Source organism: Eubalaena glacialis, chromosome 6 (assembly GCF_028564815.1).
Source record: "Eubalaena glacialis isolate mEubGla1 chromosome 6, mEubGla1.1.hap2.+ XY, whole genome shotgun sequence".
Taxonomy (NCBI): domain Eukaryota; kingdom Metazoa; phylum Chordata; class Mammalia; order Artiodactyla; family Balaenidae; genus Eubalaena; species Eubalaena glacialis.
This window is the reverse complement of record NC_083721.1, coordinates 151,795,531-151,822,813: the sequence shown is the minus strand read 5'-3', so window position 1 is coordinate 151,822,813 and position 27,283 is coordinate 151,795,531. Positions and strand designations below refer to the sequence as shown.

Genomic DNA, 27,283 nt, shown 5'->3' with positions numbered 1-27,283 from the left:
CGTGCCCCCTGCAGTGGAAGCGCCGAGTCCTAACCACTGGACCTCCAGGGAAGTCCCCTCATCATATTTTATCTTGAATGACAGAAGTTTAATTAGGGGCCTCTGCTACCAACCTAACCTACCCTCATATCTCTAAATTTAAACTAAGGGAACTGGAACTTTTCTGTTCACTTTTTCCATCCTTTAATTTATAAGTCTCTTATCAGATGTTCTTAATTGACAGTACTTGTAAAGTTTGGTTGTATCATCAGGCAAGAAAAGATATCAAGTTTTTGAAATACCTGATTTTGGGGGCTTAGGGACTCACTTCTGTCCTAATGAGGAATCAGTCCTGTGATATACAGAGTCTAAGATAAACAGAATCCACTGTCCAATAATTATCTAAAATAAGCGCAGGTTATTTTTTCATTCAGCATGTGTGTGCACAGGTACTTTGCAAAGATTTGAAGATAAAAGATGTCTGTGATTAAATCCTGTCCTCATAAAGTCTAAGCAGTTGGGTGTAGACTGATAGTGCGTGCACAGGAAGGCAGAGGCTAACAAAGGTGTCTGTACCGAGCGGTGTCCTTTTCCCTCCTAACCTTGTGCTTGTCTTACTGTTAGCTGTTCTCTGGGTAGGGCTGGGAGGATGAACACTATTAATTAGAGACCAAGCAGCCTTTCAAGTTGGCACAAGTGGTGTTTAGAAGATGGAGGCGTAGGATGCTCTAATCCTGCTGCTGTTACTTCTTCATGTTAATACGCAACTTTTTCCAGTAACTACATTACCTAAACCACAAATTCATTTAACTTAGCTCAAGCAAGAGCATCTGCTTGATTGAAGACAGACAGCTTGTCATTGCAGGTACGGTTCATTCACAGCTGACATCGCTGCTCAGCTGGGCACTTTTCCTGAGTAGCTTTATTAGCTCAAAATCCTTCTCAACACAATATGCAAATTTTGATGTTCTTCAGCTTTATGATAATTTTATAACTGGAGTAACTTTTTAAAAGAATGTTGCCAACACATTTCAAAAAACAACTTGCAAATTAGCAGGCACCTTTAAGTAGTTCAGCAGAATAAAATTTCAATCCAAATGATTGTTAGAAAGAAGAATAGTATTTTAAGTAAAATTGAGTTCAACTAAGCTTTAAAATCTTTCTTGAGTAGTTTGTTAAAGTTGTTTACCTTTGAGGTACAATGAGCTAATTATACCACTGGTTAGAGTAACACTAATGCTTAATGCAGATTTCCTAGAGAATCTGCCTGTCCAGATCCTGCGTGTCCTTCAAGGCCCAGTTCAGGATCAAGCCCTCCTCCCCGACCCCTCCCCCATGACACTAATTCTGACCTGTTGTAGGGTTGGTATCACATTCTGCCGTGTATTTAAATGATTTGTGTTCTCTCCTTCCCTCTCTCAGGACTGTAAGCTCCTTGAAGGCTGTACCACTGTTTAATCATTTTCCACCCAGGATTCTAGCACAATGCCTCACATATTCTAGGCTCTTTAATTGTTATTTAAGAATATGAAGTTAAGAAACATTACTGTTCAGCACAGAGGTAATGTAAATTCTTTAGAATGCTTGATTTCTATATTGAATCGAAGCTTTTTGTTGTTGTTATTTTAAACCAGGTATAATAATCCCGAGAAACTTCTGGAAACAAGATGTGGACGGTGCGGGGAGTGGGCCAATTGTTTCACACTGTGCTGCAGAGCCCTGGGCTTCGAGGCCCGCTACGTCTGGGATTACACAGGTGCGGACGCTGTGTGGGCAGAGGCCAGGGGGGTCTTGCTGACTTCAGGATGGGGTGTACAGTCCCGCCTTGTCAGTCTGTGTTTCCATTTGCCTTCTGTAAATAGCAGTAATCCCAGCCTCGTGGGGGTTTTTTTGTTTTTTTTTAAATGGGGATCACAGGAGTTTTTTTTAGTACTCCTAGCATTTTGCCTGGTACTTTACACTATAAACATTTTTTATTAACAATTTATCATGACATTTTTAGTAGTGCTGTTTCCCTATGGTAAGAACATGTGTAATAATGTTCTGTAGAAATCTTCATTTTTGTAGAGATTAGTGTAAAAGATTTAGTAATCTTAATATACAATAAAATATAATAAAAGCCATGTGAGATTTATATTGTCCTTATTTTGTTATAACTTGTGTCACATGTTAAAAAGTTTTTCTTCTTAGATTTTTTTCACTTGTGTTTCTGTTATTTTCTTGGGATAAAATGAAACCTTCACTTAATAGTTATTGTTCTCTTACAGTCAAATAGAGACCATCAGTAACCAGACATCCTCTGTTAGACCTCTGCTGGAACTAACTCCTTCACATTAGCAAACTGTGTGCATTAGTGCTATGGTTTATGTGCTGTTGTTCAATGTGTTTGCCCTTTTTCAGAGTTATAGCTCACATTATTTTTAATTAAGCCTAAAACTGACTGTATTAAAGGAGATTTTCCAAAACAATTGCAAGGATTTCAAAGAGAGAGAGAGGGACTTCCTTGGCGGTCCAGTGGTTAAGACTCCATGCTTCCACTGCAGGGGCCACGGGTTCGGTCCCTGGTTGGGGACTAGGATCTCACATGCCGCACGGCGCGGCCAGAAAATAAAAATAAAAAGTAAAAAAAAAAGTCATCAAGAATTGCCCCTATTAAAAAAAAGAGAGAGAGAAATTAAAGCAGGTGTTCTAGAGTCTTGTGTGCCACAAAATGCTCACTTGTTAATTAAAATTTAGAATCTTGCATATTATCATGTGGTTCTCATCTTAGGCGTTTGTATATAGTTACTGGAAGTCTTGGTTTTATAAACTTAGCTTTTGTTTTCTCCTTCTGTCACGTCCTTGTCTGTCACTTGCATAGACCACGTCTGGACAGAAGTGTACTCCCCTTCTCAGCAGCGGTGGCTGCACTGTGACGCGTGTGAAGACGTCTGTGACAAGCCCCTCCTCTATGAGATCGGCTGGGGCAAGAAGCTGTCCTACATCATCGCATTTTCTAAAGATGAGGTAGGATGGAAGAGAAAAAATGCGTTCTAAGAATAAAATTTTTTTTTTCTTTTTTGACAGCCTTTGAAGGTATAATTGACATAAAATAAGCAGCACGTGTTTAAAGTGTACAATTTAATAAGTGTTGTCGTTTGTATATGCCCGAGAGATGACCTTTGCAGTCAAGGTGGTGAACACATCCATTATCCCGGGAGTTGCCCTGCGTTCCTTCTCGCTCCTTCTTGCCCCTCTCCAGGCAACCACAGATCTACTCTCTGAGACTATACACTAACGTGCCTTTCTGGAGTTGTATGTAAACGGAATCATACATACTCTTTTTGATGGGGGGGTTTATTTTACTCATCGTAATTATTTTGAGGTTCCTCCACGTGTTTGCAAGTATCAGTAATTTATTCTCTTTATTGCTGAGCAGTATTCCATCGTATGAATGTACCATGGTTTGTTTATCCATTTGCCTGTTGATGGACATTTGGGTACTTTGCAGTTTTTTACTATTTCAAATACAGCTGCACGAGTCTTTATATGGGCATATGCTTTCTTTTCTCTTTGGTAAATGCCTGCTAGCGGAGTGACCGAATCGTATGGTAGGTGATTGTTTAACTTTTTAAAAAACTGGCTCAACTGTTTTCCAAAGCGATGGTGCTGTTTTGCATTCTCATCAGCAATATGTGTGAATTCCCAGTTTCTCCATATTCTTGCTAACAGTATGGTCTGACTTTTTCATTTTAGCCCTTTTGAGTAGACGTGCGGTGGTGTCGCATTGTGGTTTCATTTGCACTTCCCTGAGGACCAACACTGAGCATCTTTTTTATGGGCTTGTTTGTCATCCATTTCTCTTCTTTGCCCTTCCTTTTTTTAATTGGGTTGTTCATTTTCTTATTCTTGAGTTTATTCTTGAGAGTTCTTCATATATTCTGAATACAAGTCCTTTTTCAGGTATGTGCTTTGCAAGGATTTTCTCCCTATCTGGCTTGTCTTTTTATTCTCTCAGTGACTTTTGAAGAGAAGAAATTGATGAAGTCCAGTTTATCAATTTGTTCGTTTGTGGATCTTGCTTTTTGATGTTATGTCTAAGAGATGTTTGCCTAGCCCGAGCCACAAGGATTTTCTCCTACATTTTCTTTTAGAAGTTTTATACTTTTAGTTTTACACTTGTGTCTGTGATCCATTTTGGGCTAATTTTTGTAGATAGTCCAAGGTGTGAATTGAAATTCATTATTTTGCATATGGATAATGAATTGTTCTAGCACCGTTTGTTGAAAAAGTTATCCTTTTCCACTGAATTGGCCTTGTACCTTTGTCAAAAATCAGTTCTGGGGCTTCCCTGGTGGCGCAGTGGTTGAGAATCTGCCTGCCAATGCAGGGGACACGGGTTCGAGCGCAGGTCTGGGAAGATCCCACATGCCGCGGAGCAACTAGGCCCGTGAGCCACAGCTACTGAGCCTGCGCGTCTGGAGCTTGTGCTCTGCAAAAAGAGGCCGCGATAGTGAGAGGCCTGCGCACCGCCATGAGGAGTGGCCCCCGCTCGCCGCAACTAGAGAAAGCCCTTGCACGGAAACGAAGACCCAGCACGGCCAAAAATAAATAAATTAATTAATTTTAAAAAAACAAAACAAAGCAAAACAAACAAACAAAATGGGTGACATTAATTTAAAAAAAAAATCAGTTCTGTAATATATTTATATATAATTTATATATTCAGTACAATAAAAATGGAGTGTTTATTTGTTGAATTTTGTGAAATCAGCTTTGTAGATAAGTTATAAACAGCTAGATGTTATGAAAATTTTATCTCCTAATCACAGTCTTTCTTGGAAGTGTACCGGTTAGAAAATGAATAAAAAGCATATTCTCTTCGATTTTTTTCCCACAGGTTTTAAAATGTTAAACAAAGGGCAGCATTTTAAAAATTCTGTTTAAGAATTACGTGCATTCTAGGTATTTAGCAAATTAATGTTGATGGTTGTAATCTTGTTAAATATTTTTGTCCTATAATTCGAGGTGGTGGATGTCACTTGGCGATATTCTTGTAAACATGCGGAGGTAATCTCCAGAAGAACTGAAATTAAAGAAGAGTTACTTCGAGAAACTATTAATACACTTAATAAGCAGGTATGTGATGGGCATTTGTCATTTTTCAGAGGACATTTGAAATATAATCAAGAATAGCTAATTTTTAACCCAGTGAAGTTCTTCAAGTAGTAGCATTATTTTACAATCAAAAATATTTAAATATTTAAATTAAAAATTTTGAGGACTTGTTTTAAGTATTGTGAGGTGGGGTTTTTTTTGCCTTAAATTGTCACATCTCAAAGTTCAGTGAAACAAAATTTCCATATATATATACTAGTTGACATAAAAAATATGTTGCCTTATTTTTCGAAGTAATTGTGTCTTGAATATAATTACCCACACGCTTGTCCACATAGGGAAATTTCTGGAACAAGGCACGGGAACTTGTTAACAATGAGTATTTCTGAGAAGAGGACTGGGGGGTCCAAGAGGGAAGTTTCAGTTTTGATTTCATACCCCTTTGGTAGTACTGAAAGTTTTTTTTACTATATATATATGCATATTATTTTTCATGATTTAAAAAACAACTAATTTTGCTGCTGGCAGGCAATTAGAATAGGGCAGATCACCTTACAGTGGTTGAGATTCAGTGTTTCAGCATGTTCACCTGTTTTGAGCTCGGCTCCGTGGGCCACTTGATGATTGGCAAATGCCTGGAAGGGAGAAGAGGTGCAGTTCAGTTGACCTCAGTTTGTTTCTTCCCTTGGGATCTTAGCTTCTTCAGGTCAGGCTACCTTGGTAGCTTTGTCTTGCATTCAGACAGCTGTTGGGGGGGCGGGGGGCTGTGTGTGTTTGTGTGTGTGTGTGTGTGTGTGTGTGTGTGTGTTGTTCCCTGCTGTCCTCGCCTTTCTCAGCAGGAAAAGTTGGTCTGACTCAGGCTACTCTGTCACAGCCAGAAACAGAAGCTGCTGCCTCTGTTTGAAACTTAAGCCAGTAAAGGGCATGGGAAGTTGGATATGGGTGTTCAGTGATTTCTTAACATAAAATTTGTAAAAGTATTTTGTTTCCACAGTGTCCTTTCTATTTTCCAAAATTACATGTATGAAAACAAAGTTGGTTACTTCTTTCAAAGACCCTGTTAAAATACAAATGTCTTAATTATATTCATACTTAGAGATGGACCCCTGCATTCCCCTAATCGTTAATGACGTTTTTGTAAACGTGCGTTACAGAGGCAGATATCTTTGTCAGAAAACAGAAGAAAAGAACTTCTCCAGAGGATCATTGTGGAGCTTGTTGAATTTATATCTCCCAAAAGCCCTAAGCCTGGAGAACTTGGAGGAAGGATATCTGGGTCCTTGGCGTGGAGAGTAGCCCGAGGTGAAACGGGTCCAGAGGTATTTACTTCATAACAGCCTGATAACCTTCTCACTTTACCACTTCCTGTCCTGTGCCCTTTACGTACAGAAAAACACGTTGGCCATGACCTTTCAATGAACTTTGCAGGGTAATTATTTAAAAATGTAAACATTTGAAGAGAACCAATAATTGATTGACATAGTAAAATTACATACAAGAGTTAGCAAAGCAATTAAAATGGGATTTTTCTGTTGTTACCTTACGTAAATTTCTAGGGCAGTGATAACTAAAGTACATAAAAACGCATTAATTGTAAGTGTAAAGCTTAACAGATTTTCACAAATTGTGGTTCCCCATGTAACCACTAACCAGAATAAGAAGTTAGACAAGCAGATGTCTAAACGAGCTGAGTTCCCTTCCAGCCACTGCCTTTCACCCCTAAGAGTGACCTTTTTCCTGGTTTCTAATATCATGGACTAGTTTTGCCTGTTATTGTGCTTCATGTAAATGGAATCATACAGGATGTACTCTTTTGCGGACGATTTCTGTCTCTTAACATTATTTAGTGAGATTCATACTTGTTGCTGCGTGTTTATAGTACATTTATTTTCTCATTGTGGTATAATATTCCACCATGTGAATATAGTATAATTTATCCACATCACTATTGGGTATTTGGGTTGTTTCTCGATTTTGGTTTAAAATTGTGCTGCTGTGCTATTTACAGTAGCCAAGACATGGAAACAACCTAAATGTCCATCAACAGATGAATGGATAAAGAAGATGTGGTATATATATACAATGGAATATTACTCAGCCATAAGAAAGAATGAAGTAATGCCATTTGCAGCAACATGGATGGACCTAGAGATTATCATACTAAGTGAAGTAAGTCAGACAAAGACAAATATTATATGATATCACTTGTATGTGGAATCTAAAACATAATACAAATGAATCTATTTACAAAACAGAAGCAGACTCCACAAACATAGAAAACAGACTTATGGTTGCCCAAAGGGGAGAGGGGTGGGGTGTAAATTAGGAGTATGGGATTAAGAGATGCACACTACCATGTATAAAAGAGATGACCAACAAGGATTCACTGTAGAGCACAGAAAACTATATCCAGTATCTTGTAATAACCTATAATGGGAAATAACCTGAAAAAATATATATAGAAATAACTGAACCACTTTGCTGTACAGTTGAAATTAACGCAATATTGTATATCAACTGTACTTCAGGTTTTTAAAACTTATGCTGCTGTGAACATACACAGACATGTTTTCAGTGAATGTGTATGCGTTTCAAATGGGTGCCTGCCCGGGAGCAGAATAGCTGGATCGCAGCGGTAGCGTGAGGATGTTCGGCTTTAGCGGATGCCACCGAGTGGTTTCCCAGAGCGGTTGTGCCGGTTTACACCACCCCCCCCCACCCCCCAGCAGTAAATGAGACTTTTCTACAGCTCTGCCTATAGTTGCCTGTCTTTTTCATGTTAGCAGTTCTGGTGGTATATAGTAGTGATAGTATTATATTGTGATTTTATTATTTTTTTAATAAGAAATTACATTTTTTTTCCTGGAAAACATAGTTTTTTTTTAATTAATTTATTTTTTATTGAAGTATAATTGATTTACAATGTTGTGTTTCAGGTGTACAGCAAAGTGATTCAGTTATATGTACATATATATCTTTTTTTTTTCCAATTTTAAATTTGCACTTTGGTGCTGAATGAAGTTGAATGTCTGTTCTTTAAACGTCCATTTATTTATTTATTTATTTTTATTTCTGGCTGCGTCAGGTCTTCGGTTGCGGCATGCAGGATCTTTCTGTTGCGGCGCATGGCCTCTTCGTTGCAGCGTGTGGGCTTCTCTAGTTGTGGTGTGTGGGTTTTCTCTCTCTAGTTGCGGCACGTGGGCTCCAGAGCACATGGGCTCTGTAGTTTGCAGCACGCAGGCTCTCGTTGAAGTGCGCGAGCTCAGTAGTTGCGGCGCACGGGCTTAGTTGCCCCGCGGCATGTGGGATCTTAGTTCCCCGACCAGGGACCAAACCCACATCCCCTGCATTGGAAGGTGGATTCTTAACCACTGGACCACGAGGGAAGTCCCATTCTTTAAACTTTTGGATATCCTCTTTTTTGAAGTCCCGTTCAGTGCTATGAAAACTTTATAAAGTGGGAAAAATAATAGAATCTGGGTAATTCAGCAGATGAAGGTGTTTATTTCTTATTACATACTTGCCTGCATCTGGTTTTGGCTAGAAATTGTTGTTGCTCTGAGTACTATTATACAGTCAAACTTATTTGAAGATATTATCACTTGATTAATCTCCCAAAATTAAATAATGAACAATGGAAATGTAATTTCTAGAGTTAGGGGCTAGCATTAAAGCAGTGTGCTCTGTAATGGACATTAAGTACAATAGACTGTCCTTTGCTCTTAGGGAGCTTAAAGTTGACTCACTAGAAAGTATTTAATATAAACGTCTAAGAAGATAAGCAATGAAAAATGCTTGAAAGGAAAATAATCCATCACAGTAGCAGTATCAAACAGTTCCACACAAAGTTTTAGATCTACTTTTTCTAAATTTGCCATTGTTACACCTCATTTCTCTAATAAAGGAATATGTCCCGAAGGGGAGAATTATCTCTAGTAAACTTTGTTTACTTTTAAATTTATCCCATCATCTTTAGCTGGCAGTTAGAAGTGTTGGTTCAGCCATAGAATTACAAGATCTAATTTCAACAAATAATTCAGATCACTGCTGATGCAGTGCAAGTTACAAGTCTAAATCTAAATGAAGCCAATTGAAAACAGCTAATGTAATTCACAGCTGTGTTCAGTTTAAAATGGGGTATTTAGGTCTTCTTTTTCTTTTTGTGGGTGAGTGCACTTCCTCTTGCATGGCATATACATTGATGAAACTTCAAAAATATGAATTGGGTCCTATGCCTGGATTGTTTTCCCTGATGAACATTTTTTAAATTTCTCAATTATTGGAGACCATATTAGGGCCGTGGATTTAAAGAATCATTTTCCTCTTTACAAATAGATGTTTGTTTTAAAAGTCAGTCCTAAAAAATTAGGGAACTATATCTTGAAATCGGTTGGAAAAAGAAGGAAACATTGGTGATATTTTCATAAAGAGAAGTTTTGTCTTAATCTTATATCTTAAAGAAATTATGAAATATTAATGATATATTCAGTAACATATTTTTCTTTTCCCTTTGGTAATTAGTTATCCTTGGTAAAATAGTAGACAATGCTACTTTAATATTTTAATTCCATCTGGTTTATGTCAGCACTCTGAAATATCTTTGATAGAGAAGAGAAGAAAAGAATTGAGAAGTATTGTTACATGCTTGTTTTAAAGTGTAGTATACTAATTCATAGTTAGAAAATCACCTTCTAAAAATAATAAACTGCCTTTTTTAAAATTTTTTTTTTTTACCTTATCCAGGTTCTGCTAGGGAATTATCTTCTTGTTTATACATTTATAAATATTTTTCTCTTTCCATCTCTAAGATGTTTTATATTCTACTTATTGATCCTTGTACCTTTGAAGTTTTTACATTGTGTACTACCTAGTTCCCAATGTTTAGCAGGAAAGCATCACCTACTATCTTGATTGATTAGTAAATTGATTAGTTAGAAGCAAGACGTTGATACAGACTAGAGCAGTGGTTCTCAGCGGTGGATGACTGCCTTCCAGGAGACATTTGTAATGTCTGGGGACATTTTGGGGGTTCCAGCTGCGAGGGGCAGTACCACTGGCATCTGGTGGGTGAGGCCAGGGATGCAGCTGAGCAACCTGCAGTGCACAGGGCAGCCCTGCCCCGCACACCACATGCTGCTGTGCTCACGTCTGAGGGCGAGGGGACGTTGTGTCGGTGCCACAGACAGGCGCGGGACAAATACGTCATCTTCCTCAAACCTGAGATTCAACCAGTGATTTCAGGCGACTGTTTTACATTAAAATAAACATTTATTTTGTAATAGATTGCAAAATTTGCCTGGAATTTTAAGGTGAAACAAGAGTTTTTGTACCACTTTCACTTGTGCGGAAGACTGTTTCCAGCTATACCTCCCAGGCACTGTCCTCGCTTCGGGCATCAGGAAAGGACCATGGTGAAACGGCTTTAGGCTGAGGCCTGAAGGGTGAGAAAGAATCACGTAGCTGGAGAGTAGAAGGAACAGCATTCCAGACGGAGGGAACAGCATGTGTCACAGCCCCGTGGCAGGAAGCAGCTGGGCCTTTGTGAGGAACTAAAGAAGAAGTAACACGGTGGGGGTGAAGAGACCGCAGAGAAGGGTGCCGTGGGATCTGGTTGGAGAAGGAGCAGAGGACAAGCCACGTGGGCCCTGGTAGCCTTGGTAGAGGTGTGGTGTTCCTGTGCAGTGAGAGGTCAGTGGAGCCAGTTAAGCAGGAAGGTGAGGGACTTCCCTGCGGGGTCCAGTGGTTGAGACTCCGCGCTTCCACTGCAGGGGCCATGGGTTCAATCCCTGGTCGGGGAACTAAGGTCCCCCATGCCACGTGGTGCAGCCAAAAAAAAAAAAAGAAAGTAATGTGTCCCAATTTACATTTTTAACAATCACGTTGATGACTGTGTGAAGAGGTTAAGAGTTGAAAGCTGGGAAATCAGCTGTAGGAGAGGATTGCAGCATCCAGTTAAGACATGGCGGTGGTGGAAATGAAGTCATGTTGACACAAAATCCCAAAAGTGTAAGTCAGCTACAGTTTATATTTCTTGTTTTCTGTCTAGTAATGTTTGGTGCTACGTCAGCATCATACTGTTCATATTTAATCTGTAAAATATTTTCCAGATTTTCCAATGGCACCAGTTTTTCATTTTCAAGTTGAAGGAATCTCTTAACCACTATCCATAGCAGTACCTCTCTATGGATCTGTTTTCTATTATGTTGAAAAACTAATTCTGCTTTCTTTTTAAGAGTAAAGAAATCCTGTTCATCCCCTCTGAAAACGAGAAGATTTCTAAACAGCTCCACCTTTGCTATAATATAGTAAAAAATCATTATGTCCGCATTTCAAGTAATAACCAAACCATTTCTGGATGGGAGAATGGTGTGTGGAGAATGGAATCCATATTCAGAAAAGTTGAAACAGACTGGAACATGGTAACGTAATGCATGAAGCTGTTTAAAACTTCAGTCATTGTTTAAACAAATATAGATGGGCTTAATTTTTCAGCTGTGTATAATGTGAAAACGGATATCAAAATTACTTTTAGTAATCCTTAAACTTGTAAAAGAAGATCCTGCTCTCCGTGTTTAATGAAATGTCCATTCGAAGTCTGTGTGTTTATATCAAGAAAGTATCCATTTTCATCCAAGAGGCCCAATTTAATTCTTTCATGGGGGAAAATAATCAAGTGTATGACCAACTCATGTGAGTAGTTTTTGCATGAATATGTAGAGTATATTGTTATGCACTTCCTTCACAGATGTGTATTGATTGCCAGCCACGGGCAGGCTGTTAGGGACTGTAATCCATGTAGTCCAAAGTCCCAAGAGCCAACCATCTGACACACTTCTGTTTCGTAAGAGTGTGGATGATTGAGCAGCGATATTGGTTATTTCTCCTCTGTTTCCTAAAAATCAAGGGAGAAATGGATGGTGGGACTGTAGTAGTTCATTGTACCAACTTGTACATTGTTGTTACTTGTTGTCTGGAATAAGAGGCTTTGCTTTCAGACTGCCCTCCCCCTTAGACACACACCAAAAATAAGCTCAGAGCAACTCACATGACCTCAGTAGGTCTGACCGTATTATGGATAGGTTTCACGGGAGTGAATGAGCTTTTAGGCAGCTTTAACGTGCCACCTGAAGAGTGAGAAGCTGTTCACTTGTGAGACTAGTGAATAGATTTAGCAGGTGAGTCACAGATGAACAGCTGCTCGTGTTTATGAGCGTCTACTACATGCTTATCACTGTACCAGCCATTAATCAGAGTACAGAGCACATACAAAGATAAGGTCCCTGCTTTCTTCCACCCCCCCCACCCCACCCCATAGGTTTTTGTTCTAAACTTACCTTGGTGCTTATTTTGACCATCTTTTTGTATTAAGCCAAGAATGATTTGTAGGCTCATTGAGATTGTAGATGCAGGAATTCTCTTCTTTAGTTAAGGAAGGGCATAAGATATAATACAAGATAAAATTTAGAACTTGAAGATATGTGTATCTGTAATTGACTCTTCTCGCTGACGAGGGAGGAGGAGCTTCTTCTGGAAAACCATCCTCACCCGAAGAATTGCTCTGAACAGCAAGCAGGAGAGGACAGACGTGGCGTTTACGAGACGAGGCCTAGCGTGTGCTGAACTGGAGACAAGGCCTGCCCCTCGCCCTGGCCACCGGCCTGGTGGAGAAGACAGCACTGTGCCGAGGAGCAGGGCGAGTGTGTGGCATGCTCCCGTCCTGCTCCCGCGTCTGCTCGTCGGCACACGCGCCCCGAGCGCCTGCTGCACCCGGCGCGGCCCTCACCGCGGGGACGCGCGGCTGAAGGTGCCACCGGTGTCGGCCCTCGCAGTCCGGGAAGCGTGAGCAGCCACGACGCAGGGCGCTGTAAGGAGGACGCCAGCGCGTTGCCATGGGGACTGCGGGAGGCTGGCAGAGCGCCACAGCGCGGGCGCCGCGGGGGGCCGCGCGCGGAAAGCGGAGTAGGTGCTCGCGAGGCAGGGCCGGGGCGTGCCGGGGCGTGCCGGGCAGGGCTCGCTTCCAGACCTCTGAGTAGACGGTCGTGGCCGGAGCCGGGGTGTTGTGTGAGAAGGCTTCACGGCAGGCGAGTGAGGTGTGAGGGCCATTAAGTGCGAAACAAGAGCCCACTGAAGTAAAGTTTGCGCCTTCGTGTGCTTTTACGAGGGGCGCCGTTTTTCAAAAAGCTGAACGAATCCATTTCCGGTTAAAATACTACTAAATGAAGAAGAATGCTGGAATTGTAACTGCGCTTGTAGAGACTAATCACTCCGAAGTCATATGTCGCCCTTAAAACATGAATTTTATGCCTAAATCAACCTCTGTCGTTCTGTTCGAGGGCGCCCCCAGCTAGGGCTTGTCTAACTCGGCTAAAAGTGGAGGCTCGTTCCGCTCAGTAATCGCCACGCCGGAGTCACGGCAGGTCCCGTGCAGCCCGTCTGTGGGTGCTTAGAACGGAACCTTACGCTCTCACAGTGACAGCCTCCCGGCAGCACAGAGACTCTCTGAAGTTTACTCCTTAGCAAAGACACTGTTCAGTGGTGTCTGGATTTGAAGGGAACATAAAAAGCTCAGTCAAGAGTCTGCTGTTTAGGAGGCAAGTAATAACACCCTGATAAAAGTGATGTTAGTGGCTTCCTGACTAGTCTCCCTGCATTGCCCTGGTCCCTTCAAAGATGTTTTTTCTGGCTGCAGCATGGAGAACGTTTTCAGATCCCCGTTCGTTACTGAGTGCTCTCAGGGTGAGAAGCAGCTCCGGTCTCCTCTGAGTCTGGCCCTCGCCTTGCACCACCAGGCTGCCCCCTGGCCCTCTGCATGCGCTGCCCTGCCCTGCCCTGCCCCTCCCCGCGGAACCTCGTTTCTTTCCTTTCTGTGAGACTAGCTTATTCTTACCCTTAGAACCTGCGTAAGCCTCATTCCGTCCAGTCCCGGCCAGCTGGTGCCTTTTACCCTGTATTGACTCGTGGCCCCTCCCCTTCCTGAAGTTTATTCTACGCACGTGTGTGAGAACAGATTGTCTCTCTCGTACCGGACTGTAAACATTGCCCGGGCAGGGACCTTGTCTTTTCCTACTCACTTCTGTGCTCTCAGTATTCACATGTCTAGCATAGTGCCTGATGCGTAACAAATGTTTAATCATAAAGACGGGTGGACGTGAGAACGAGCGCTTGAGTGTTTACGGCATAAATTCTGCGGCACGCGAGGGCCACGTCGAGCACCGCAGGAGCTCTGTTCATTCAGACTGTGCCCCTTGGATGTTCCTCAGTACTTTGCAGTTTTGAGCAGTTTTGTCATTCTCAATGCCACTAGAGTCCCGTTAGCCCTTTCGGGCGCACGGCGTGATGTCAGGAATTGACCCCCTCAGCCGTTCGGCAGACGTGCACCCTGTCACACTCTGTGCTCGGCACTTAGGGCCTAGTGGTGAGTTACGAGGCGCACCCAAGGTGAGCTAGGCCTGTGGAGGAGGAAGACACGTGGACCAGCCGTTTCGGTTAGCAAGGTGGGCGCTGGAAGGACGTGGGCCCGTGTGTGACACACGAGCAAGAGCCGCTGCACCTCACGCCGGAGGGGCCTTGCAGAAGAAGTGATATCCGAGGGGGCGGCAGAGGGGAGTTTCTCAGAGAGGGGCATGAGAAACAGTGTGCACACGCACGGAAGCGAGAAACACCCGCACCTTCAGAGAAGAGGAAGCAGTTGGGAACGCGGGGAGAACAGCGGGGACTAAGGCTGGAGGGGTGCACGGTTGTCAGGCCCCAGGGACTTTGATGACCTTGCACTTATGCAATAGGAAACCTTGCAGGAGTTCAGACAAAGGAGGAACGTCATCACACTGGCCATCCAGAGGCTGCAGATGGAATAAGTAGGAAGCATAGTCTGGAAAGATGTAAATACAGTGGGAACTGACAGTGTTCACGTTGGACCTCAGTTGAAAAATAGGAATAGCCAAAAATAAGATTCACAAGCAAGAGCAGCTTACTAGCATTCGATTAGGGTCTCTTGAAATACAGCTGCTCTGCTGGAGATCTGTAGGAACGACTGCACCGTGAGCTCAGAGTTCATCTCAGCGGCCTCAGCAGAATGATAATTTTAAGTGTGTGCTAAAGAGCAGCTGCAAACAGTGCCGTGCAAACTGAACCTCCAGGAAACCGTAACAGCCGGCTAACCAGCCTGGCATGTTTCCCATGTAATGAGAAAATCTATAAGTGCAGATCTTCCCAAGAATGGGAAATACAGAAAGAAGCTGGTGTGCAGATTATTCTCAGTCTTGAGAGTAGTGGTCGCAGCCACAACCCGCAGGCCCAGTTTCAGCACGGTGCATGGCGAGCCGTATAACTTAGATCTGAAGCCACAGGTGCACTGGTCTCGTTCCTCCCCACAGGTTGTGTGTGATGTGCTTTCATTGTCTACAGATGCCAGAGAGGGGCCAGGGTGGATCACGTACAGATTTTAAAAGCCAACAGGCAAAACATTTGTTGAAGGTAAATCAAGAAGTTAGGAACGATCAACAGTTACAAAAATGCTTTTTTTTCCCCTTTAGAGCAAACAGTTGCCTGTTTGAGAGGTTATAAAGTATTTTTGTCTCCTAAGTAAATTATAATTACCGGTTCTGTTGGTTTTACACCTAGACAGGACCACAGTTGGAGGTTTATGTAAATCCTGTTGTTTTGGTACATTTCAAAGTGCCAAACTGAGGATACATAGTATACTATGGAACTGGGTATACATAGTGTACTCAGTACCATAGTAACATCCTACAGTCTCTAAAAATGCTGAGTTAAATAAGTTGGTTAAAGCGCTACAGACAGAATATGTTGCGTCCAAAAGATGACATGAATTTTCAATATAAATAGGGTCTGTTTTATCTCCATATGCTGTTTCTTTAGCCTAAGAGAACTTTTATTTGCTCACAGTATGTTTAAAGGTTTATTTAAGCATTTAAGAATTCAATGATGAATTCCACCTTATCCTTTAATGTTTTAGAGTTGTAAAAACTGATGCCTTTAGGACTGAAAAGTGTAAGTCTTAGAAAAAGCAATTTTCAGACATGTTCAACAGCCATTATAAGCCTTCTGTGACAGTTAAAAACAGTTCTAATTAGGTTGTCTTCACTTTCAACTGTGATCAGGTATTATTTTTCCATGTGTACCTGTAAGACTTTTCTGTCATGTCTCAAAATTAGAGGCTTTAAGAAAGAAGAAGAAAAAACAAATTTTGGCCCAGACTCACGTGATATAATTAAGGCAGTTCTTGGGGGTAAACTAGAACTTTGAAGTTAGCTTGACTTCAGTCTATCGTATATTATATGCCCACACTTTTAGGGGAGCATTTGAAGCCACTGAGCTCTGAAAACACGCAAGACACAGAAGACATGTATTGAGACATAAATATATTTGCCCCCTGTCTTTCAGTTTCTTCCCACCACCTTTCTTCCAGTGACCCCTCTGTTTGGCTCTCCTTTTCCAGGTAGCCCCCTTTACTAGCCTCTCCTTTGGAGGAGTAGTTACATTATGGGTAATCCCTAGGTGCCCCGGAGTTTAGCGTTGGTGAGACTAAGAGCTCCCTGGCAGCTTTGCTGCAGCCCTGAGCCCAGGCTCTCCATGCACACAGCCCTCGGGGGAGCAAGCAGCAGGCATACACGCACCCGAGGGGCTCGAGTGAGGTAGCCGGGACCCGAGTGGGGCAGGCAGCAGTGCAGACAGCTGGGGTGGTCGTGCAGGACAGCAGCAGGCGGTTATGTGTTTCTGGTCTAAGGAGTTCTAAGTCATCTTCCTTGGAGAGTGACTGTTTAACGGTTTCATTGTCTCCAGCTCACTGATTCTAAAAACTCAAATTAGCCAGCATATTTCACCTGGAAGAAAGCTAGCTAGAGGTTGCCGAGTAGAATAGCGTATCAACAGCGTGCTAGCAGTGACTGACGTTTCACTTGATGGCTGAGGGCTCGCGTAGTGAGGAATTGGACATTCCCACGGCAGGTGTGCTCCATGTGGTACTGCCAGCCCTTTGCCCCTGAGAAGTAGCTTAGCTGTTTCCGAAAGAATGTATGTGTGCGCGCGCGCAAGTTTCTAGTACTTAAATACTGTTCATTAAACCCCATAAATCCAGAGCCTGTGCCCCCAGAGCGTTTATGATTTGGTTAAGTTAGATAATACAAGTACACCTGAAATAAAAACAGTTATATTTGGGTCACAGGGTATTAGCAGTTCCAGGCGGGATGCACTTGTGGAGGACCATGAAAACTACGAGTTTGGATGTCATGCAAGAGGCAGGTACTTGCTGTATGTTCTAGACCAGCACACGATAGGAGGCAGTGGAATGTTAAAAACATTAATTAGGCAGTTGCAGAAAGATGAGTGTAATGTCATGACCGAAGTGATAAGTGCAGTATCCGTGAGGAAAGGGTTTTTTTTTTTTTCAAGACTTATTTCAAAGAAATGCATGGATTATTGTGGGAGTTTGGACATCAGGGATAGATGAGTAAAGAGTCAGGTTCTCAGGGGTTTAAGCCTGAGTGAGTGGGCCAGGGCTGTGGACGTTCAGTTTTCACGTCGGCACATTTGAAGAGTGTGGACGAAACTGTGAAGGGAGCTGGGCTGGAGGCAGCAGTCGGTCTGGACGTCTTAGAGAGGACACTGCCGGTGGTCACAGCGTTGACGGTGAAGGCCTGGGGAGCATCCTGTTTACAGAGTCTTGCGGGGAGCATGGACTTTTAGCCTTGTAAACCATTCCCGTTGCTTAGCAGTGACTGAGGTATTTGCTTGATTTAGAGAATATGGCCCATCCCATTCTAGGAAAGCTTATCTGAAAATCCAGGCTTAGAAAAAAGATACATTAAGGAATAATTGCATTTAAAAGGCCTCTTCGTTTTCAGCAGGATTCATCATAAAGTTCATTTTAAGTAGCTGGACTGGGAATTCCCTGGTGGTGAAGTGGTTAAGAATCCGCCTGCCAATGCAGGGGACACGGGTTCGAGCCCTGGTCCGGGAAGATCGCACATGCCGCGGAGCAACTAGGCTCGTGAGCCACAACGACTGAGCCTGTGCTTTAGAGCCTGCGAGCCACAACTACTGAGCCCGCGTGCTGCAACTACTGAAGCCCGCGCGCCTAGAGCCCGTGTTCCACAACAAGAAGCCACCGCAATGAGAAGCCCGCACACTGCAACAAAGAGTAGCCCCCACTGGATGCAGCCACAGAAAACCCACGCGCAGCAACAAAGATCCAACGCAGCCAAAAATAAATAAACAAATAAATTTTAAAAATAATAATAAATAAAAACAAATAAATAGCTGGAGTTAGTAATTTAAAAGAGAATATGATTTACCAAAATTTGGTTAGCATGCAGCCTTAGGGCTGTACTTATTGAGGCACCTGTATTCAAATAATACCTTTCATCCATAGCAAAAGATGCTATCGCAAAGATTGCTAATCAAATGAAAAATTGTTAGCAGTAAAAATCTTTTCAGTGGGGAAAAGTTATGTTTTAAATAACCATTTGTGCATAGTTCCTGTGGCAATAAGACTTTGACTATATGTGTTTTTCTACACTGTTTGATTATCTCTGACAGTTCCTTTTCTCCCTTCTACTTTATAGGTGTATTTAACCCGAAAGGAAGGATCGTCTTATGCTTACATTTCCTGGAAGTTTGAATGTGGGTCAATTGGCCTCAACGTAGATAGCATTTCCATTAGGACAAGTAGCCAGACCTTTGAGACAGGAACAGTACAGTGGAAATTGAGATCTGATACAGCACAAGTAGAGCTGGCGGGCGGTAAGCATTGGACTGGAGAAGTAATCGTGAAGTGTGTGTTCAGCTCTCTGAAGAGTGATTGTGCTTATCTGAGATGTAGTGAAGAATTTTCCTTATCCTAGAGTTATTCATACTATTGCAGTAAAAAAAAAAAAAAAAAAAAAAAATTTAAGTTAAAACCTGTAGTTTAACCTCATTATTAATAGTAGGGCCGATGTTTTTTATTGTGAAACACAAATGGAAGGAGAAAACATCGGTTCTTTTTTCAGAGGACACATTTCCTCCATAAAGAATAATTTGTATTTATTTTTTAAGGGTTGATTTTTACCTATAAGGCAGGTATATCAAATGCATTCCGAAACTACCTCTTTATGTTCTTACCAAAAGCAAAGTGTTAATTTTTCTTTTTCCTCCAACAGATAAAATTCTTCGCTCCTATCATGATTTTTCTGGTGCCACTGAAGTTATTTTGGAAGCAGAATTAAGCAGAGGAGATGGTGTTGTTGCTTGGCAACACACCCAGCTGTTTAGACAAAGCTTAAATGACCCTGAAGAAAATTGTTTGGAGATAATTATAAAATTCAGTGACCTTTGAGAACCTGAACATTATAGAAAAGCTGGCAATAATCAAGGACATAGCATGTTCTAAAGTAGTCTCTTGGTTCCCTGCATGCTTAGATGGCAGTGTTCTACCCCCTGCTAGCATATTTCCTTGTTGGCTATCCATCGTGTTAACCCTCATGAAAATGTATCTTTTTACTGTGGACCCTAATGAAACCTTGAATTAAAAGCTTCCTTCCATATGTGACTCTGATTTGGAGTGAAGTCTTACTGCCCCACTATGAGATTTTAACCTGAAAATTGTAAGTATGGTTTTAAAAGTAAAATGAAGGTATTCATGATTAAATGCTATTCATGATTATGATGAAATCTTAAGCTAATAATAGTAATTTGACAGTTTCTGATCAGGCATTAATTTCTCCATAAGTAATTGAAATAGATTTCCTAAGATTTTTTAATTTTTAATAAACGTGAAAGTGTAGTATTTCGTAAGTTATAGAGCATGAAAATTTTTATGATTGTAAATACGTAGGCATTTAAGAAATAAAATGAATTATTTTGCGTTATATCTTTTTAGTGATTACTTTGGCTAAATAAAAATCATAAGTATGCTAAACGTTGAAAACCACTTGAATAGACAAGAATTATGAAAACGGTTAACACTGCATAAATTCAAAGATACATTATAAATCCATAATATGTGGACACTTCTGAAAATGCTTTACTTTTGAGTTTACTTTTGAGTATTTTTATCTACCTCATTGAATAAAATGTTTATTCTTGACTTTGAAACTATGTAACTGGGATGATTCGGTGTGTATATACTGTATCGAGAGTTTTCGTGTGTGCACGCACGCGCACACGTTCCATGTAACCTCTCCAGTTAAACTTAGTGAACATTTATGAAGTGTTTGTGTGCACCGCGAGGGATGCGGTGACGAAGACGACCGCGGCCCCGCTCCCTAAATGCCTTTGTCACGTTCTGCGGAGCGAGTTCTCAGCTCTCCCGGCCAGAAAAGTACGTTCTCAGACATTCTCACCCTGTGCAACTCACTAGCATGTTTATATGCGTTGTGAAATATGTACTGGAATCCTGAAACAAAGGTCTTAATGTTTTCTTTTCAATCGTAGTCCAACTCTGCTGAGGATCACCTTCTTGCTAAAAAGTTACACTTAAAGGTAGCTTGTGCATCTAAATTTATTAATACGTCTCGAATATTAGAAAATTTTCTGGAATCTTGACACTCTTAAGTTAATCATAGCATCGTAGAGTGGCCAAATACGTGAGATTGGACAGCCTTGTCTCCTTGTCTCCTGTCTTGAAGTGCCTGGTTTTGGCACGGTAAGTATTTGGATGATAAGTGGAACAACACTTCATGAGAAAAACTGGAGCTTGACAAGCAGTCTTGTTAAAGATGGCAACGGAGATAAACTGAATGCACTTTCTCTGTGAAAAGGAAACATTCTAATTTCTACTGTGGCTTTAAGCAGAAAGTTCAAATGTCCTGTATTTTTACAGAGTTGAACTACTGAAGAGAAAAGCAGTTGCACACTTTTCTTAAACGTGTTCCTTGAGAGTTTCAACCTCAGGGTGCCTGACACACGTTAATAGATATTTTTTGATACAGACAAGTTTGGCAGTAGTACAGAAGGTATGAGACAAAGCAATTCTCAGTAATGTGTACGGCGTAGTGAGTAGACCAGTCAGGCAAAAGTAACTGAGGCAGAGACGGGCTGATAGTACAAACCCCCTGAATAAACTGGCCCTCATATTAGCTGCCCTTTATAAAGCAGTCATCGGAGATCTTTTTTTTTTTTTTCTTTCCAGCTGAAAAATTGTAATTAATTTGCAGGTTTTTTTAATTTATCTCGATCAAAACAGATTTCAGAATCCAAATATATGATACCAAAACTAGACCATTTATATTTTGTAAAAATTAATAATAAGCCTCTCTCTCTTAAAACCTTTACAAGATACACATCTAAAATACAAATGCTTAGGGCAGTGGTTTCAAAAGTGTTCATTATCTCTGAACCAGTGACATCAGTATCACCTAGAGACTGTTAGAAATTTAAATTCTCAGTCCCCACCTCAGACCTACTGGATCAGAAACAAACCTCCAAGTGATCCTGGGATCTTATTGTAAAGGCCCTCAGTCTGCGGTGACTCCAGGGTGAACGCAAAGCGCTCAGGGGATACCTGCACCAGGCTGCAGAACCACGGGCTGGTTGGTGAGCCTCTGCCTCCCTTGCTCACTGTCTGAAAGGCTTTATACCTTGGCGTCCTGAGGAACGTTACAGACCGTCTACTTTCTGTTGCAGTGTTGTTTTTTTTAAAGTAGGTCCTTTGTTGGAAATCACATTCTCAAGATGAACAAGAAGTTACATCTGATGTTTTGATCACTTTAGAAGGAAAAGAAGTGCCTCGGATTAAGGGAGGGCTAGAGAACACGGTGTCATGAATTTGGGGGTAGGGGGGTTGTTAGAGATCCTTTAATCCAGACCCCTCACTTTTCCCTGAGGAAGCTCAAGCCCGGAGAAGGGCCTGTCTAAACAATGCAGTGGATTAGTAACACAGGCAAGATTGACTTGTACACTCAGTGTTCCCTTCTACCGAGTTGCAGGGTTGTAACACAGGGTTGTAATTCTATAGAATTCTAGTCCTGTGTGTGGGCTGCTGTTGTATTACATGTTTCATGAATACAGATACTTTGGTAGGAATGTTCAAGTTGAGGAGATACTAAAACTGATGTTAGAGCCAGTTATTTTTCTAACTATAGTTAAGCTTTCCTGGAGAGTAAATGTATTATAATTTGATAATAGATTACTATAGATATATATGCTTTGGTATTTTTTTCTCTACAACACAATAAATTGTGTTTTGATTTTATAGTTCAAGCAAATATTCTTTTTAAATTTATTTTTATTGAAGTATAGTTGAGTTGCAATGTTGTGTTAATTACTGCTGTACAACAAAGTGACTCAGTTTTATATATTTATTTTTATATATATGTGTGTGTGTGTGTGTGTGTATATATATATATATATGCACACACACACACCTTCTTTTTCATATTCTTTTCCATTATGGTTTGTCACAGGATATTGAATATAGTTCCCTGTGCTGTACAGTAGGACCTTGTTGTTTATCCATACTATATAGAATAGTTTGCATCTGCTAAACCCAAACTCCCAATCCATCCCTCTCCCACCCCCCCTCCCCCTTGGCAACCACCAGTCTGTTCTCTGTGTCTGTGAGTCTGTATTTGTTTCATAGGTTCATTTGTGTCGTATTTTAGATTCCACATATAAGTGATATCATATGGTAAAGCAAATACCCTTTTTTTTTAACATCTTTATTGGAGTATAATTGCGTTAACAATGGTATGTTAGTTTCTGCTGTATAACAAAGTGAATCAGCTATACGTATACATATATCCCCATATCTCCTCCCTCTTGCGTCTCCCTCCCTCCCACCCTCCCTATCCCACCCCTCTAGGTGGTCACAAAGCACCGAGCTGATCTCCCTGTGCTGTGCGGCTGCTTCCCACTAGCTATCTATTTTACATTTGGGAGTGTATATATGGTCTGTCATACAGAGTGAAGTAAGCAAATACACTTTTATAAGCTGCGATCAAGGTGGTATTCCTTCCTAAAGTACTCATGGGAAGAGTAAGGGTAAACCACACAAGTCATGATGGGTTTTATTCCCCTTAGGATGTATTCAGTTACATCCTTTATATTGACCAAACCAGTGCTTTATTTCTGATCAGAGATTTAGAATGGACCTACACTGATAGTGGCCACCTTTTGAGTGTCTACTAGGTACCAGTGACTTTGGTGTCTCATTGGATCATAGTGGCACTGTATAGTAGGTAGTATATCTTGTCCCCATTTTATAGCTGATGAAACTGAGAGGCTGAGAGTCAGGTACTTTAATACCAGACTGTCTAACAGCCATTTCCCATTCATTACACCCCAACAAGTGAAAGCAGACTCAGAAGTTGAGACCTTGCTCTATTTCCTTAATTTTCTAAAGACTTGATCTGAGATCAACAAAACTGTAGCAGCAACTAGAAATCCGTAAGTGAGCCATGAAGGGTCTCCGAAGAGCTAAAATAAAGTCTAGCCACGAAAGCCCAAATTCTTTACTGTAAGAGGGCACTTTGGGTTGTCACTCAAAGTCTGTTATTTTCCAGTTTTAAATGTTTAGATTATTTAAGTCATTTTTGTTAAAAATTCAAACAAGACAGTATTATGAATTAAAAGTGCTGCCTTCACGCCCCACTCCTCTTGTACCATTTTCAGAAGTAACCACCAAAACTTTTACATGTGTCTTTCCAGAGCTTTTCTGTAGATTTTGACATTCAAAGATATATATGCACACACACAAAATCAGTATTCATGTATTGATATTTGGTTTTCTTCTTTTTACGTAAATGGGAGAGTATTTTCTTCTTGTATTCTTAACAGTGTGCCTTAGAAATCTTTCCATGGTCAGTCATAGATCTGCCACATTCTTTTTAACTGCTCCATAGTATTCCTTAATTTATGCATTCCCTAATTTACAGATATGTAGGCTTTCCCCCTTTTTCTTGTTATTGCAAATACTGCACTGAACTTCCTTGCACGTATGTCCTTCACATAGAATACCTGCAAAGATATGTTGCATTTTAAATCTTACCACCCACCCACTGTCAAACTGCCCCCTAAATGAGGTACACCAGTTACACACCCCGCAGTGGCCTAAGGGTCGCCCGTTTCCAGTTACACACCCCGCAGTGGTCTGTCGGGGTGCCCGTTCCAGTTACACACCCCGCAGTGGTCTATCGGGGCGCCTGTTTCCAGTTGCCCCGCAGTGGTCTATCGGGGCACCCCTTCCCTCCCATTCTCCCCCAAACTGAATATGGCAGTTGTGGTAGCCAGCCTCCAATGATCTCACCTCCCGGCTTCCACGCCTCCGTGTTGTCCCTTCCACACTAAATTAGAGCTCGTCTGTGCCCAGTAGAATATAAGTGACCGTGTGTGTGGTATGTCATGAAAAGCCTTGCTTTCCTGGACCGCTTGTTCCGGAGGAGGCCCATGGCCGCGCCAGGAGGCCTCGAGCAGGTCTGGAGAGGAACCGACGGCAATCGAAGCCACTCCTCCAGCCCCATCAAGCCTTCAATGACTGCAGCCTCGTGAGAAGGAGTCACGCACGTTGGACCTGCCCAGCCAAACCACTACTGAATTCCTAGTGCACAGGAACCAGGAGAGCTAGTGAGTGGTTTATTGATACAGCATGAGATTACTGTCTGGGACTGAATGTTGGTGTACCCTCCCCACACCCCAATTCATATGCTGAAATCCTAACCCTCTCCCCGCACCCCCTGCAGTGTGATCTGTGTGAGGGTGTTAGGAGGTGGGGCCTTTGGGAGATAATTAGGTTATGAGGGTGGAGCCTTCATGAATGGGATTTGTGCCTTTGGGAGGAGAGAAGAGAGCTTGCTTCCTCTCTGCTCTCCAGCTGTGAGAACCCAGGAAGAGGCCATCCTTAAACCAGGAAGAGGGGAGGGCCTTCGCTGGGAGCCCAGCCTGATCCCGGGCTTAGAGCTTCCACAGCTGTGAGAAATAAATGTTTGTGGTTTAAGCCCCCTAGTCTATGTAATTTGTTACTGCAGCCCAAACTAGTACAGTTAATTAAAACAGCGTTGCTCTTTTTGCCGATCCGATGGATGAAAATTACCCAGTTTTAACTTCCATTTCCTTGATTACTATGAGATTAAAATTTATCATGTTCATTAGCCAGTTTTGTTTCTTATCTAAATGTTCTATATATACAGTCATCCCTCGGTATCCTCAGGGATTTGGTTCCAGGACCCTCCACAGGTACCAAAATCCAAGGATGCTCAAGTCCCTTTTATAAAATGCCATGGTATTTGCACATAACCTGTGTACATCCTGTGTACTTTAAATCATCTCTAGACTGTTTATAATGCCTAATACAATGTAAAAATGCTCTGCAAACAGTTGCCAGTGTGAGGCAAATTCCAGCTTTGTTTTTTGGGACTTCCTGGAATTTTTTTTTCTGAATATTTTTTTTCAAAGAAATGATTTCTATTTTTTTAATTTACTGCTTTTATTGAATGAAGGAGTCTTTAAATTCTATAGTACTTTACAATTCTCAAAAGTCTCACACATGATTTCATATAATCCCATAATAACCCTTTTTTTACCCCCTACCCCTTTATTGCCCCTCCCCCTTCCCTCTCCCCACTGGTAACCAGTAGTTTGTTCTCTGTATCTCTGTGAGCCTGCTTCTTTTTTTTGTTTTATACACTAGTTTGCTGTAGTTTTTTAGTTTCCACATATAAGTGATATCACACAGTATTTGTCTTTCTCTGTCTATTTCACTTAACATAATACCCTCCAAGTCCATCCATGTTGCTGCAAATGGCATTATTTCATTCTTTTTTATGGCTGAGTAATATTCCAGTGCATATATGTGCCACATCTTCTTTATCCATTCATCTGTCGATGGACACTTCGGTTGCTTCCATGTCTTGGCTATTGTAAATAGAGCTGCAACGAACACTGGGGTGCATGTCTCTTTTCAAGCTAGTGTTGTTGTTTTCTTCGGATACATACCCTGGAGTGGGATTGCTGGCTCATAGGGCACCTCTGTTTTTAGTTTTCTGAGGACCCTCCCTCCACACTTCTCCACAGTGGCTGCACCCGTTTACATTCCCACCGACAGTGAGGAGGGTTTTTCTGAATATTTTTGGCTCACAGTTGATTCAGTCCACAGCTGCAGAACCAGAGGGTACGAAGGGTGACTGTGTTTGCCTGTTGGGTGGGCTCTTTGTTTGATCATCACCTTTAATCCCTGACTCTTCCTGATCTCTTTCCTCGATATCGGTTTGTGCTTGTTTAATGCCTGGGACATTCTCTCTATCAAGATTCCTAATTATAACTTTCCCAGAGGTCTGTTCTGTTAAAGAATTATCTCCACTTTCTTCTGGATCATATCACATTGTTCATCTTGTTTTCTGTTCCATGTGGTTGGTTTTTCGTAAATGTTTGATGGACTGTATTTATGACTAAGGACTAAGCAGATAACTACCAGGTGGCAGGCCTAGGTTTCCTCACTCAGGGAGGCTGTTGATTGGCAGGCCTCTCCCTTGGTTGGGAGGCTGACTGCACAGCAGACCGTGTAAGTGGTGGGCATGGCCAGTCCCCAGCGAGCCTCACCCCATCCCTCCCTGCTCAGTATTCATTTGTTTCAGGGATTTTCTTTTCCCTTTATGATCTCATGGTTTATTCTGTTTTTTTCTTTTTGAAAATATAAGCAGGAAAAACATTTCCCCCCCTTTCCATCACTTCAGACACTGTACTATGCTACAGATTCTGTTTTGCACCTCACCTTTTTCACTTGATATATTGTGGCACTCACTGTGTATTTTTTTTATATTGGAGTATAGTTGATTTACAACGTTGTGTTAGTTGCAGGTGTACAGCAAAGTGATTTAGTTAGACATAGACATGCATCTATTTTTCAGATTCTTTTCCCATATAGGTTATCACAGAATATTGAGTTCCCTGTGCTACACGGTAGGTCCTTGTTGATTACCTGTTTTATATATTGTAGCGTGTGTATGTTAATCCCATCTATGTGAGTATTTTAAAAGCTTCCTTATCCTTTCTACAAGTGCATAATATTTCTTTCAGTGCACGATAGCTCACGTTTTGGGCTGTCCCCAGTCTTATTCAACCAACAATTTGAAATTATGTCATATTTACCATAAAATCTGGATTTCAGCTTACGTCGGAAAGTTAGGTGCTGTGACAACACTGCACGCACAATGGCAGCAGCTGCGCTTTCTTTAAGGCAGGACCTGTATCCCCATGATAAGGGCCGTAGGGACCA

General features: G+C 41.6%; 1 protein-coding gene across 3 annotated transcripts in view; it reads left to right on the top strand.

Annotated features, from left to right (window-relative positions):
• The window catches only part of NGLY1 (N-glycanase 1), a 56,669-nt gene extending 37,045 nt beyond the window's left edge, over positions 1–19,624 (top strand). The window contains exons 6-12 of one of the 3 annotated variants that reach the window (XM_061193719.1): positions 1,614–1,735; positions 2,840–2,985; positions 4,987–5,097; positions 6,231–6,395; positions 11,310–11,495; positions 18,660–18,837; positions 19,236–19,624. In XM_061193719.1, coding sequence (XP_061049702.1) covers positions 1,614–1,735; positions 2,840–2,985; positions 4,987–5,097; positions 6,231–6,395; positions 11,310–11,495; positions 18,660–18,837; positions 19,236–19,411 — 1,084 coding nt within the window. In that variant the 3' untranslated portion in view covers positions 19,412–19,624. The remainder of the gene's footprint in view (positions 1–1,613; positions 1,736–2,839; positions 2,986–4,986; positions 5,098–6,230; positions 6,396–11,309; positions 11,496–18,659; positions 18,838–19,235) is intronic. The other 2 variants (XM_061193720.1, XM_061193721.1) reach the window with 2 other exon arrangements.
• The last annotated feature ends 7,659 nt before the right edge of the window (positions 19,625–27,283 follow it).